This window comes from Aquarana catesbeiana, linkage group LG02 (genome assembly GCF_042186555.1).
Source record: "Aquarana catesbeiana isolate 2022-GZ linkage group LG02, ASM4218655v1, whole genome shotgun sequence".
Classification (NCBI taxonomy): domain Eukaryota; kingdom Metazoa; phylum Chordata; class Amphibia; order Anura; family Ranidae; genus Aquarana; species Aquarana catesbeiana.
In genome coordinates this window covers 562,900,386-562,914,703 of record NC_133325.1, presented here as the reverse complement: position 1 = coordinate 562,914,703, position 14,318 = coordinate 562,900,386, and the positions used below count along the sequence as shown (strand labels likewise).

Sequence of the window (14,318 nt, the reverse complement as noted above, 5' to 3'; positions counted from 1 at the left end):
TTCACTAGTTAAGAACAAAAGCTGCATTGTAGTGAGCTAAGTGGGTAATTAAAAAAAAAGGGACTGATGATAGTGATAGTTTTCTAATGTATAAAATAGTGAGCTAAATTATGTTCAGAGGTTCTGCTCTCTAAAGTGGATCTGTGTCCAGACTATGGACAATAAAGCTGAACTCCAAGAATGTTTTAATTTTTTAAACTTACATTAGTCTGGCTTAGTTACATCTAATGCCACGTACACACGAGCGGACTTTCCGGCAGAAAAGATCTGATGAATCCGTCAGACATTCCGATCGTGTGTGTGGGCTTCATCGGACCTTTTCTGTCAAAAAATCTGACGGACCTTAGAAATAGAACATGTTTCAAATCTTTCCGACGGACTCGACCCCTATCGAAAAAAACGTTTGTCTGTATGCTAGTCCGACGGACCGAAAACGACGCAAGGGCAACTATTGACTACTAGCTATTGAACTTCCTTTTCTAGTCCAGTCGTACGTCATCACATTCGAAATGATCGGACTTTGGTGGGATTGTGTGTAGGCAAGTCCTTTCGTCGGAACTCCGTTAGAAAGTCCTTTGGAGTTCAGTCCGACGAGAAGTCCGCTCGTGTGTACACGACATAACTCTTCATATCTCACATCCGGAGGGCTGCTGGGGGTGTACAAATTCACTATAGTGGCCTGTGCTACATGCAGTCAGCGCTAGTCTCTTCTGGGTGCTGCTGGAGTGACTTGCCTTCTATATATTGAACACAGGAGGTTGCTCACTCAGCACTTCTGCCATTCAAAGAACATCTATTTTTTGTTTGCAACAATTCAAGATATTCTCTGATTTGATCATTTCAAATACCTCTCTCCGAGGTATGGTGTGTTGCTGAATATATCTCTTTATCATCTTTGCAGCTCCCCAGAAGGAAAAACAATGAAGTCAATGTCATAACATGAGATGATTCACCAATATACATGCCACACCTTATGGATTGCAGAGACCAAAAACTGTGAAATTTTTCCAACAGCCTGGGTCAATGGACTTGCGGTTTTTGTCAACGGACAAATGCAGCTTACTTCGGCATCAGTTTGAGATGCCCCTGAAATAATTTTGAATTAGGTGACAGGTGCTTTTTTTCTGCAGTTAGCCTCCTTTCCAATGAGAATTACAAAAAACATATGCCTAGTACACACAATGAGAATATAAGAGGACAAAATACTGCTTTCGAAGTGATGGTCTAATAATCTGATCTAGTACACAGTTTTCGAGAGCCGATCACAACAGTTCAAAAATCCAAAGTGATAAGCACGAAAACATTTCTGGTAGGATAATAGAACAAATGATTTTCATGTAATGTCATGTACAAATCATGTGACCAAGACCACACATGTTTGGAAATGAAAGAATACAATACAATACATGAAATCACTTCTGAAGTTGTGTTTTGCCATTACAAGGTTTTCTATATGAGACTAGCATTGGAAAAAAAAAGGGACGATCATTAGTCCGATATTCTTATCACGCGTATGAAGCTTTAGTGTATGGCCTGCATAATGGCTGCTATAGACCCCAGCTACCTGACTTTTTGTTTTTGAATGCCCTGGGCAATTACAGCCTCTTGGTGTTCTGAGAGCAGAATTTGATTACCCTGTGTCCTTTCTGTTTGTGCTGCTTTATATATGTTTGCTGTGGCTAGACATTTTTGCCCTTTCTTTACAGAATTCAACCAGACAGTCCAGGGTTGTGGAAATATGACAGACAAAAGCAGTCAGGATCAGCTGCTGTTTCTCTTTCCAGAGTTCAACCATCAAACTCAAGTCACAGCGCAGTCTGATGATTCCTGCTCAGAGCCTGCTAACAAGAAAATGAGACGGAACCGTTTCAAATGGGGACCTGCATCCCAGCACATTCTCTATCAGGCCTATGAAAGACAAAAGAACCCCAGTAAAGAAGAAAGAGAGGCTTTGGTTGAAGAATGTAACAGGTAACAGAGAAATGGAGAAATGGGAGCTCCTATGGTATATGTACAGTAAATTCACCTGTTTGAAAATTTAAAGTAACATTAAAGGTTTTCTTTTTTAAATGACAAACATGTTATACTTAACTACTCTGAGCAGTGGTTTTGCACAGAGCAGCCCTGATCCTCCTCAGGTCCCTCACCGGCGCTCTCGGCCCCTCTCTAAAAACTAAATCTGCTACCAAATTAAAGCCCAATCTGTCCCTAAAAAATATGTATAATGCATTAGGCTACAAATGCTAAAGAAGCATAATGAATGGAACCAACCATCACCAAAGCAAAAGTAATGCTCTGAGACTCAAAGGGATTTAGGGAGAAAAAAAGCATAAGGACTCAAGTTATCAAAGACACAAGAAATAGCATTCTTCATCAGGTATTATACATATTAGAAGCTACGTAATGTTTTCAAAAATTGTTGGGGATCCTGCCAACTTTACCAACCCCACTCCAGAGAGCCATCCTCTGTAAGCTCCACTACCCATATGGCCTAGATACTCGGCAGACTGTATGGTCTAACAAAAAACCATTATGGACCTTAGAAAACATTGCTTATAAGAAACGCAGCTTTTTAAGACACTTGTGATGGAATTGGTACCTCAGGGAGAAAAATTCTTGCAAAAGAAGTATTAGGAAGGTTATGGGTGATAAAACCCCTTAAAGTCTATCCAATCCTGTACAATCAGTTGTGAGTGGTTGTGTCTTTTACATTGGCTTTTTAGAAATATCCCTAGAATTCAAGGCATGGTTTGAACTCTGCAGCAGACAGCTTTTACCCAATGGATGAATTTTGCACAAATATTGACTCATTCATGGTTACTCTGCTTATAGAACAAGAAAAGAAAATAGTTCAAATGTTTTATGCTCTGTGCACTCTTTTGTTGCTTATGTTTACAGAGCAGAATGTTTGCAACGAGGTGTTTCACCATCAAAGGCTCATGGATTAGGATCAAATCTGGTCACAGAGGTTCGTGTTTATAACTGGTTTGCTAACAGGAGGAAAGAAGAAGCATTTCGGCAGAAATTAGCCATGGATGCATACAGCTCAGGATCCTCACATCCACACAATATGACTTCACTTATGTCACATGGCTCTCCGCACCATACTCAGTCAAGTTCTTCTCCTCCAAGCAAATTGCAAGGTAAGAATTAAAAAAAAAAAAAATAAATATTGGGTATAATAAAAGTTTAAAGTCTTTTGATGACACATTTAAAGATTTCTGTCAGAAAAATGAAAGGTAAGAGATTATAATGCCGTGTACACACGGGCGGACTTTTTGACCGTGTGTGGGCTCCATCGGACCTGCAGCGGACTTTTTCGGTCAAAAATCTGACGAACTTTAGATTTGGAACATGTTTCAAATTTGTCCGACGGACTCGAGTCCGGTCGAAAAATCCGCTCGTCTGTATGGTAGTCCGACGGACGAAAACCCACGCTAGGGAAGCTATTGGCTACCGGCTATCAACTTCCATATTTTAGTTCGGTCGTACTTCATCACGTACGAATCCGTCGGACTTTGGTGTGATCGTGTGTAGGCAAGTCAGCTCATTAAAAAGTCCGTCAGAAGTCTGTCAAAAGTCCGTCGGACCAGTCCGGTCGAAAAGTCCGCCAGTGTGTACGTGGCATAAGAGAATAGAATACATGCAAAAACTGCTCTTCTGTATTACACAGTATACAAAAAGAAATTCAATGTTGTGCAAAGCAGCAACTCAACTGTGAGATACTTAATACAGTGTGATAAATCATAGATTTCTGTGCTGCGTTATCAAAATTAATACAATATATCAGTGGTCATCAACCCTGCCCTCAGGGCCCACTAACAGGCCAGGTTTTATGTATTTCCTTGGGGAGATGCAGACTAGAATACTGCAATCACTGAACAGCAAATTATATCACCTGTGATGTATTTCAGTTATCCTGCAAACCTGGCCTGTTAGTGGACCCTGAGGACAGGGTTGATGATCACTGCAATATATCGAATACTGTTATGAATTGTTATGCACCCTAAAAATGAGTAAACAAGGAGGAGGAGCCAGGAGCGCCAAAGAAGAAGAATAGGAGGATTGGGGCTGCTCTGTGCAAAACGATTGCACAGAGCAGGTAAGTATGTTTGTTATTTAAAAAATGTTTAAAAAATTAGCATCTAATATCACTTTACGGCAGGAAAACATTGAGAGGGGAAAGCTTTCCCATGTCATTGAGTCAAATTTACTGAAATGCCAACATTGAAAATGACCACAAGTTCATTTTACTATGCATTACTATTTTATTCTGCAATGGTTGCTTTAGGCAAATTTTATTTTACTTGATACTAAGATTATTCCAGTGTTGTTTTTTATAGTTAGGTATTGCAGTATATGAGGGATGACTAAGATATAGCATGGAGCGCCATCAACATTTGCTCTTTGTAAACTGCCTGTTGCAATATTTGTAATTGCTTATAGAATTCTTTATTGAAGTGTAGACAACTATCAAATTATTTGCTATTGATGAAAAAGTCTCTGCGTATGGCCAGCGTTAGAAAATCGTAAAGTGACCCGAATTATAGCCCTGTGTAAAATATGCACCAGAGATGGCTTTATTTGGTAGCAGGAAGAAAGGGAATGAGTTGTTCAGTTCAGTTGAGTTGTGTAGCACGTTAGTGAATGCTAAAGAACAGCTATGGACATTTTTGCACTTAAGCTTATTAAATGAGACTAATGGTGTCCCTGCAATGACAGAATTCACTCTAATGCGCTCCATTAATCACTCCCCTTCCAAAGACTGATCACATCAAAATTAATAATGAAGAGGTTATCTTTATGGTCAGTTTGGAAGTCTATGGCTGGATTAAGGCTGTTGGAGATGTATTTCGCTTCATGAAGTAAGGAATGAAACTTCCCCAGCTTCGTGTGTTTTCGGAGGCGTGGTGCCTGTCTGGAATGTTCATTTGTGTAACATTGTTTAACCTTTTTGGTGCTGCTCACAATTTATATCATAGCGCATTGCTTCTTCCAGGAGGCCAGCAGGCGTTCAGTAACAGTCATTTCTATTGGAATGCACATGAGGTCATCAGAGGAACCAGAAAGTGTCAGACCAAGGGGGTAGAAAAAACACACAGCTAAAATGATTCACTGTTTTCATGGCTGAGAACTAGCAATGATATAGTCTTTGTTTTAATGATACCACAATTAAAAGGGCAGAAGGCTTTTGCTTTACTTGTGCTTAATAAAAGTAAGCTAAACCCAAGAACAAAAATCCAATATGTTGTAGCTTACCAGTTCTTAACTGCAGTGATTGCATTCATTTTTATTTTTTAGGCTAAGAACATTTTCAGCAAGTACACAAAATACCTGTCCTGTACCTGTCCTTGTCATTTCCTGTTAATTGAAAGCACAAACAACCTTATATTTTTCTGTAAGCTACTAATCCCATTGCCCCAATTGTAATGGAAATAAACAAAGGCTCGCCCCGTATATGCAGTGTGGAAGTGAGCATAGCCACCCAGAGACAATGAGTATGTTATTTGCATTACCAGGTGATAATAATGGAAAAAAAGCTTGAAAAAAGATAACAAATGCATTGTTTACAAGTTCAGATATGCTTCAAAAAGCCCATGGTCATGATACATTTCTTGCCAGATCTAGCTGAATGCCATTGACATTTTAAATCAGCTAATCTCAGGGAACTAGTAAATAGTTGAGATTAATCAGTGCCTGAGGGTATCTGACCAAATTCACTTTCCAGATTCCAATTTCATATGCATATGTGTTCATTTAATTCACTCTATTTTTAAAATATCAATAATGCTAGCATCCATTCTTATGGATCTCTATAGTTTTCTTTTTAGTTGGGTCATTCTGGTTTATAGTCTTGAAAAAAAACTGGATGTGCCTGACTTTAAATTAAAAGGAGCAGACTGAGAACATGTCTGCTCAAAAATGGACTGTGGCCAAATTTAGTTTAATGCAGACTAAAGCCGACCATAGATGGGTCGAAATTTGGCTTCAGGAGGGACTGGCTGAATTTTGATCCATGTATGACTGTTCCTGTTTGGGAAAAGTCGATCTAATGATTGACTTCTCACAAACAAGCTTGTTGGGAACTTTTTGTGTCATTTCTAGCTGTTATTTGTGTTATTTATATATGGGAATAGTTCAAGGAAGGATTGAGATTACAAATATTGTGTATAATTTTTGGTACAGGATCTGCATGTCTACAGGCAACCTAAACTGGTATATTAAACTCTAATGCCCCGTACACACGGACGGAATTTCCGACAGAAAAAGTCAGATGGGAGCTTTTCATCGTATATTCCGACCGTGTGTATGCCCCATTGGACTTTTTACGTCGAAAATTCAGACAGACTTAGATATATATTCTATATTTTTCCGATGGAACAAATTCCTATCGGGAAAACTGCTCGTCTGTATGCTGTTCCGACGTACCAAAAATGACGCATGCTCTGAAGCAAGTACAAGACGTCGTACGTGTTGTCCCGTCGTACAAGTTGTACATCACCGCGTTCTTGGCGGTCGGAATTTGGTGTGACCGTATGTATGCAAGACAGCTTGAGCGGAATTCCATCAGAATTCCGTTGGAAAAACCTTCAGAGTTTATTCTGACTGCAAAACTGGTCGTGTGTACAGGGCATAAGTAGTTCAACATAAGAGTCAAGTAACTGGCATTTTGTGAGAGGTGGCCAGCAATGACATCTGACTCCAGCACAACAACCTAGACCAGGCTTCTTAACTTCTATACATTTAGAAAATCCTTGAGATAGCTTCAAATAGCATTCAAGTCTTGAGGAACCCCTGCCAAAATGATTAAACCCATAGCTTATGATTCATTAATAAGATCAGTAAGTTGCAAAAAAATTTAAATAAAAGAACAAAGAATGTGAGCTTCCCACTGTATTTGACACCCAGGACAGATCATTTTTACCACCCCCACTCTATACAATATTTTCAGTAATAATCTTATGATGAAAAAATTGTCTTGTTCTCTTATACCAATGGTCAGTGTAGACGTGACCCCCTATATTAGTGGTTTGTGAGAAAATTCCCCTTTGTATTGGTGATCAGTGCAGGTGGGGGCATAAATTCACCTCTGCTCATTTCTCAAGGAATTCCTAGCAACCTCAAGAGGAATTCTATGGTGTCACAGGCTGTTTTAGGCTGGATACACACTAAAGTTTTTCTTTGTTCAACCCAGCGCAATGAACGAAAAAAACAGTAAAGATCGCCAAACTAACACAAGTGATATTTGTGTGGCGGGACTTTGTGTTTTGTCAGGGAGACTGCCCCCGCCAGAACACACTGATCAGCCTTTGAAGCCATTGGCTGACAGTGCTGATTGGATGCTGATTGGTCTCTGGTTTTCCAACATGCCCGTTCGACAGAAGCTGGTTGTAAGACTGGCTTCTGTAGAAAAGACAGCTGTGCACACAAACCGAAAGTTGCCCGGCTCCTGCCCAACTGATTGTTAATGGATGATTTTTAGCTTGTATGTATCCAACTTTAGACTAAAGACCTTGCAGGATGAAGGGTAGTGCTCCATAAAAGTATATGCTTCACTACAATTGTAGCCCAATATAGAGTGGTCTGCACTTGATGGTTCTGACCAAAAGTGGTCAGCCAGAAGTGTCTTTGGACACCTGGAAACATAAGTGTCATGTTATGTCTATGGGTTGCCTTCTGCGTGACATTTATTTTGGTGACTAGCAGCATCTATATGCCATTATTTTAGTTTGTCCAGGTGATAAGATTCCAGACTAGAGGTCTGAGATGAACAGTAGGTCAGGAGGTATTGTATGATAGCAAAGCCATTGTCCCTTTACCTGTAATCTAAACACCAGCCAAATGAGAAGTCAAACAAAGGAAAGCAGTCTGTGACAAGCACAAAGGTTAGCATGGGGTCAGGACAGGGTTACTACACACATCTCTCTGAAGAGCTGCCCAGTATATTCAAACATTTGTGTGTTAATTCAACTTCTCTACCCCTAGGTGGGTGTTCAGTGAAATGTAAATGAAATGAGGCTGACAAATGAAGAAATCCAGTCTACTGTCTTTACATGTGCACAAACATAGTTATTGATAATAATGGGAAATAAGTGGATTAACGTCACCAGAGATACACAAACACAGATAGTAGGCTCATCAAAACTTTTTTTGAACCCAACAATTACAGGAAACCTACACTGATAGAAATAAGAATACTCGTTGGCTGTGTCAGTACTTTCTCATTCACTGACCTGGAACAAGTATGCACATTAGAAAGCCAGAGTGAAGGCAGAACTACTCATCTACATATCTACATATACTTACTCAAGGTCAATGCCTCTGAAAGAATTGAAGACTGTGGTTTAGCTTCATGTGTAACAATGACAACCTTCATATTCTTTCAGTACAGGTCTCCTTTAAATACACCTTGCAGACATTTTGTCAACTTTGGTGTCCCTATATCTTTATGTTCTAATTACTAGTTCCCTACTCACTGCCATGTTATGTACAGTGCCTTGTATTCACCCCCCTTGGCTTTTACCTATTTTGTTAAATTACAGTCTTTAATTCAATATTTTTTTAATCTGTATTATATGTGATGGATCAGAACACATTAGTCTAAGTTGGTGAAGTAAAATTAGAAAAATATATTAGATAAAACTATTTTTCAGAAATAAAAAACTGATAATTGGCATGTGCGTATGTATTCACCCCCTTGTTATAAAAGCCATTAAAAGCTCTGGTGCAACCAATTACCTTCAGAAGTCACATAATTAGTGAAATGATGTCCACCTGTGTGCAATCTAAGTGTCACATGATCTGTCATTACATATACACACCTTTTTGAAAGGCCCCAGAGGCTGCCACAGCTAAGCAAGAGGCACCACTAACCAAACACTGCCATAAAGACCAAGGAACTCTCCAAACAAGTAAGGGACAATGTTGTTGAGAAGTACAAGTCAGGGTTAGGTGTTAAAAAAATATCCAAATCTTTGATGATCCTTAGGAGCACCATCAAATCTATCATAACCAAATGGAAAGAACATGGCACAGCACTGCCAAGAGACAGCTGCACACCAAAACTCACGGACCGGGCAAGGAGGGCATTAATCAGAGAGGCAGCACAGGGACCTAAGGTAACCCTGGAGGAGCTGCTGAGTTCCAGAACAGAGACTGGAGTACATAGGACGACAATAAGCCATACGCTCCATAGAGTTGGGCTTTATGGCAGAGTGGCCAGAAGAAAGCCATTACTTTCAGCAAAAAACAAAATGGCACGTTTTGAGTTTGCAAAAAGGCATGTGGGAGACTCCCAAAATGTATGGAGGAAGGTGCTCTAGTCTGATGAGACTAAAATTGAACTTTTTGGCCATCAAAGAAAACGCTATGTCTGGCGCAAACCTAACACATCACATCACCCAAAGAACACCATCCCCATAGTGAAACATGGTGGTGGCAGCATCGTTCTGTTGGGATGTTTTTCAGCAGTCGGGACTGGGAAACTGGTCAGCATTGAGGGAAAGATGGATGGTGCTAAATACAGGGATATTCTTGAGCAAAACCTGTACCACTCTGTGTGATTTGAGGCTAGGATGGAGGTTCACCTTCCTGCAGGACAATGACCCCAAACACACTGCTAAAGCAACACTTGAGTGGTTTAAGGGGAAACATGTAAATGTGTTGGAATGGCCTAGTCAAAGCCCAGACCTCAATCCATTGGAAAATCTGTGGTTAGACTTAAAGATTTCTGCTCACAAGTGCAAACCATCCAGCTTGAAGGAGCTGGAGCAGTTTTGCAAGGAGGAATGGGTAAAAATCCCAGTGGTAAGATGTGGCAAGCTCATAGAGACTTATCCAAAGTAACTTGGAGCTATGATAGCCGCAAAAAGGTGACTCTACAAAGTATTGACTTTAGGGGGGTGAATAGTTATGCACATTGACTTTTTCTGTTATTTTGTCCTATTTGTTGTATGCTTCACAATAAAAAAAAAAACATCTTCAAAGTTGTGGGCATGTTCTCTAAATAAAATAATGCAAATCCTCAAACAATCCATGTTAATTCCAGGTTGTGAGGCAACAAAACACGAAAAATGCCAAGGGGGGTGAATATGTTTGCAAGGCACTGTATAACCGTGACGAGATGTGGAAAATCCAATTAACCTATACTTATGAGGGCCACCATACGTGTTATAATCCGACCATACGATTTTTTACAAGCAACTTTGGATTTACCAAAAGTATATAGTATGAGGACCTACCTAACCTATCCAACCAATTTGTATAAAACCAGGCAGGACCTTGCGCTACATAGTTATTGGTAGATATAAAGGTTGTACAATTAGACTGTAATGTGTTTGGTGAGCTTAAGAACACTGTAACTATACAAAAACTCAGGGTAGGCTTATTTATCTTTGAACATGTATGATCACTTCCAGCTCAGTTTGATGTAAGTACCTTTCTGACATGACTTGTTTCTACAGTTTATTAATACATAATTGGCTGAAGAGGTATTTGCAATGTACACTGACCAATAACGACATAAACTAAATATCAATATTATTGATAGCCTAAGGTGTATCTCCACTTTTGAAAAAGTTCATAAAGGAATAGTGAAAAGTTTAGAATCTATGTCGAGTTTTTACTGTTGTCTCCATTGGAAATATTTACCCTCACTTCCAGTCTTTTTTGACTGGTGCCACCAGAACAGTAAGTGAGAGTAAATTTCTCAATTGGTGACTCAGTTTACAATAAATAAAAGTGGCAGAATCTCTAGCCCAGGGATCTCAAACTGGTGACCCTCCAGCTGTTGCAAAACTACATGTCCCATGAGGCATTGCAAGGCTGACAGTTACAAGCATGACTCTCACAGGCAGAGGCATGATGGGACTTGTAGTTTTGCAACAGCTGGAGGGCCGCCAGTTTGAGACCCCTGCTCTAGCCCCTATCCACATCATACAGTATAAAACTAAAGATACGTTTTGGCTGGACTTCCACTTTGATGGCCACAGAGAGGGATGCGCAGGCTTAGTCGGATCAATAGAGGTCTTTCTCTGAAGCCTTGTAAATATACAAATACCATAATGCAAGAAAAACAGGCTGCTTATGGACTGTTACCCTATTATTGCATCTTTCAAAAAAGCATAATTTGATCTCCCATATATTATTGAAAATATTGAATGGGCATTAATGACTTGTTTTGTATGATAATATACATTTTTATACATTTTATATAATATTAATAATAATAATATTGACTTGCCTTCTGTGCAGTGAAGGAGCTGCTTTTCAAAAGGGACAGCATGTAGCCACTGGACTGCTGTATTTAACGTTATATCTATAAATGAATATGAATCCAGTATAACTAACAATTTCAAATTTCACTTTACATACCATACTATAGTAAAGTATACTACTGTATATACTAAACTTTAAACACTACACTAGATAATTGTTTCACTTTAAATCAAAATCTAAAATCTAAAATCTAAGCAATGAGAAAAAAACCCAGTAGGATTGTTATCTATCAGACTTGCTATGGCATGTGACTTTTGCTGGCGTTTGAGTGGGTAAAATGAGCTTTTCATAGAAACTGACCTGTGAAGACCTGTTTTTGTACTTGGTAAAACACCAACACATTTGGAATATCTACTCACTACAGTTGTTTCTGATAACATTGCCACTATGGCTGTCTATTTTATATGTCTATTTTATATATAAAAAGCTTGAAAGCAGAGTAAAAAACAAACCCAAATAGCAACTCAATATGTTTGTAATGTGTAAATAGGGTAATGTTTTTTAAAGGTACTTTAAAGCCTTGTACATACCACTAGTTTTTTTTTTCATTCAACCAAGCAGGTTGAATGAAAATAAAAACTGACAGCTCGGGTCGGAGCCATTGTATTAACAATCTGATGTTAGTACAGCGATCTTCCCTGCTGTTCTATTGTGTTCTGACAAGGGGACCCCCTCTAGCCAGAACACCTCGGTCAGCGCTCTCAGCCAATGGCTGATCGGAAGACCTTTTTCGGTCATGAGCCTTCAACAGAAGCAATCTGAACAGCCAGCTTCTGTCGGACTGGCTGCTATATATACACAGGCCGAAGTTCGGCCGGTTTCTTTTGAACTGGCCGATGCAAGATGACATTCTGCCCATGTGTACAGGCTTTAGACTATTAGGAAACTGTTGTGTGATTTTGAGACTTTGGCTGGTGATACACTAGTAGATTTTTGTTTGAAATATTTAATTTTAAAAACATTCATTCGATTTTATCATTAGTGGGGTCAAATTGTTTTCAACAGCAATGAGGAGAAAATTCCAAGGAGCAGGATGGATAATTTTTCTTTCTGATGAATTTCTAACAGTGTATGTGCTTTTGATTCGGGGAAAGTCCATTCATTTAAAATTTAATTCTAAAGGAATGTAATCGAATGTACTGAAAGATATTGTACAAGTGTTTGTATCTACAAATCGACTGGTGTATGGTCAGCTTTTTTAGTGACCTTGCAACTGACACTAGGATAAGTCCTTATACATTGATAATTCGTGTGGCATAATTCATATGTATGATAAGCTCTACAGTATACTGAATAATTACAAGACTACATTTCACTGCTATTTAAACCATGTAAATGAATAGACAGTAATGTTCTATTTTGTAAGGCATGCAAAGCACAGTAGCCAAAATTTTTATCTGCAAAAGAGATGAGAAAGGTGCATGGCCTGATGCATGATTCCTTTTAAAGCATTTATTTCAAACAAAATAGGTATGTACAGAAAATATCATGTATTCATAGGTGGCTAGGTTACAAGAAAAATTGTAAAACAACATTTTTATCTTCAGTGGCTAAGAGCAGTTAATTGATGTCTGATTGTCTTTCATGGGTAAAAAATTCCAAAGTGGTAATGTGTCCCATCACTAAAGCTGGGTACACACAGGAGGCAATGGCCGGTTCAAAAAAAAAAACTGGACGACATTTGGCCTGTGTGTATGGCGGTCTGTCTGACAGACGTGCATGTTGGAAAACCAGCATTCAACCGACTCCCGGTTAGCGCTCTCAGCCAGTGGCAGAGAGCGCTGATCGGAGTGTTCTGGTGGAGGAGGCCATTACAACACAACAGCTCAGTGGGGGAGATCGCTGAACTAACCTCGCATGGGTTGCATGAAAAAAACTGTTAGTGCGTACCCGGCTTATAGACTGCTCTTGTGCATCCCAAAGAAGTAGGAAAGTTGCACTTTTTTTCTTGTGTGCCCAGTTTGCTGCACATGTGCCCTTTGAGCCCAGTTTGCTGCCCATATTATCTACAGGGGTTGATTTACTAAAACTGGAGAGTGCAAAATCTGGTGCAGCTCTGCATAGAAATCAGCTTTCAGTTTTTTTTGTCAAAGCTTAATTGAACAAGCTGAAAGTAGAAGCCGATTGGCTACCATGCACAGCTGCACCAGATTTTGCACTTTTCAGTTTTAGTAAATCAACCCCTCAGTTTGAACCTTAGCAACCAATCTTCATTTTCCCAATTAATTAATTCAATCTTATATTGCTTAAGCTGTATTATACGCCAGAGAAGAAATAACCCTTCTAGTATCATAGTTTGGTTCAAGTGATTTTATTACATTATATAAAAATGCGCATGTAATTTATAGTGACCCTTATCAGTTTTTCGGGTAAGAACATATTATAGAGTACAGGTGCTTCTGTTGCCTTTGCTGTCAGAGGTGTGTTTATGGCCTCTATAGTGTACAAGTATTTACTACATGTCATGAAGAGCAATATCCCTAATCCATTTCTCTTGTTGAATGTCTAGGTGTTGCATATTATTTTCTGTTAAAAATGTAAAAATGTATGTTCTTTGTTTTTTAACTGTTTGGGCCACACTTAGCCTAAGATATGGGAAAACATCTTTTGGCAGATCTTGGAATGACCAAAAGGTGACCTTAATTCAGGAATGTTCCACATAAAAGAATGACAGAAGAGAAGTTCTGCTCTCTGAGACAGATAGCTTTCAAGATTCCCCAAAACTGAGCACTGTCAGCAAAGTCAGCTGTTTTCAGTGTTGTTCACTCGCTGTGCTATAATACACCAGCATGTAGCCTTCTGTTGTCATGGCATTGTTGCCTTTATGCATAGTCAAGACAATTAAATGGCACCTTTGTACAAGTCTTGTAGTCTTTGATGTGCCCTCACTCTTCCATTGCGTACTCAGTCACACCATGACACCCTTTGTTTTGTTTCTCTTAAAGGGACTGCAATTACTGTACAAGTGTTCATTTATCTTTACCCAGAAGGCCTCTTAGACTCGTAGTTTATTTTACTGGCACTAGACTGAGACAGCAGGA

At 39.2% G+C, this 14,318-nt stretch overlaps 1 protein-coding gene across 2 annotated transcripts in view; it reads left to right on the top strand.

Annotated features, from left to right (window-relative positions):
• Nucleotides 1–14,318, top strand: part of HNF1B (HNF1 homeobox B) — an 85,379-nt gene that overhangs the window by 38,328 nt on the left and 32,733 nt on the right. The window contains exons 3-4 of one of the 2 annotated variants that reach the window (XM_073616055.1): nucleotides 1,785–1,971; nucleotides 2,899–3,143. In XM_073616055.1, the coding sequence (XP_073472156.1) occupies nucleotides 1,785–1,971; nucleotides 2,899–3,143 (432 nt within the window). Of the gene's footprint in view, nucleotides 1–1,706; nucleotides 1,972–2,898; nucleotides 3,144–14,318 lie in introns of both variants that reach the window. The other variant, XM_073616054.1, reaches the window with a different exon arrangement.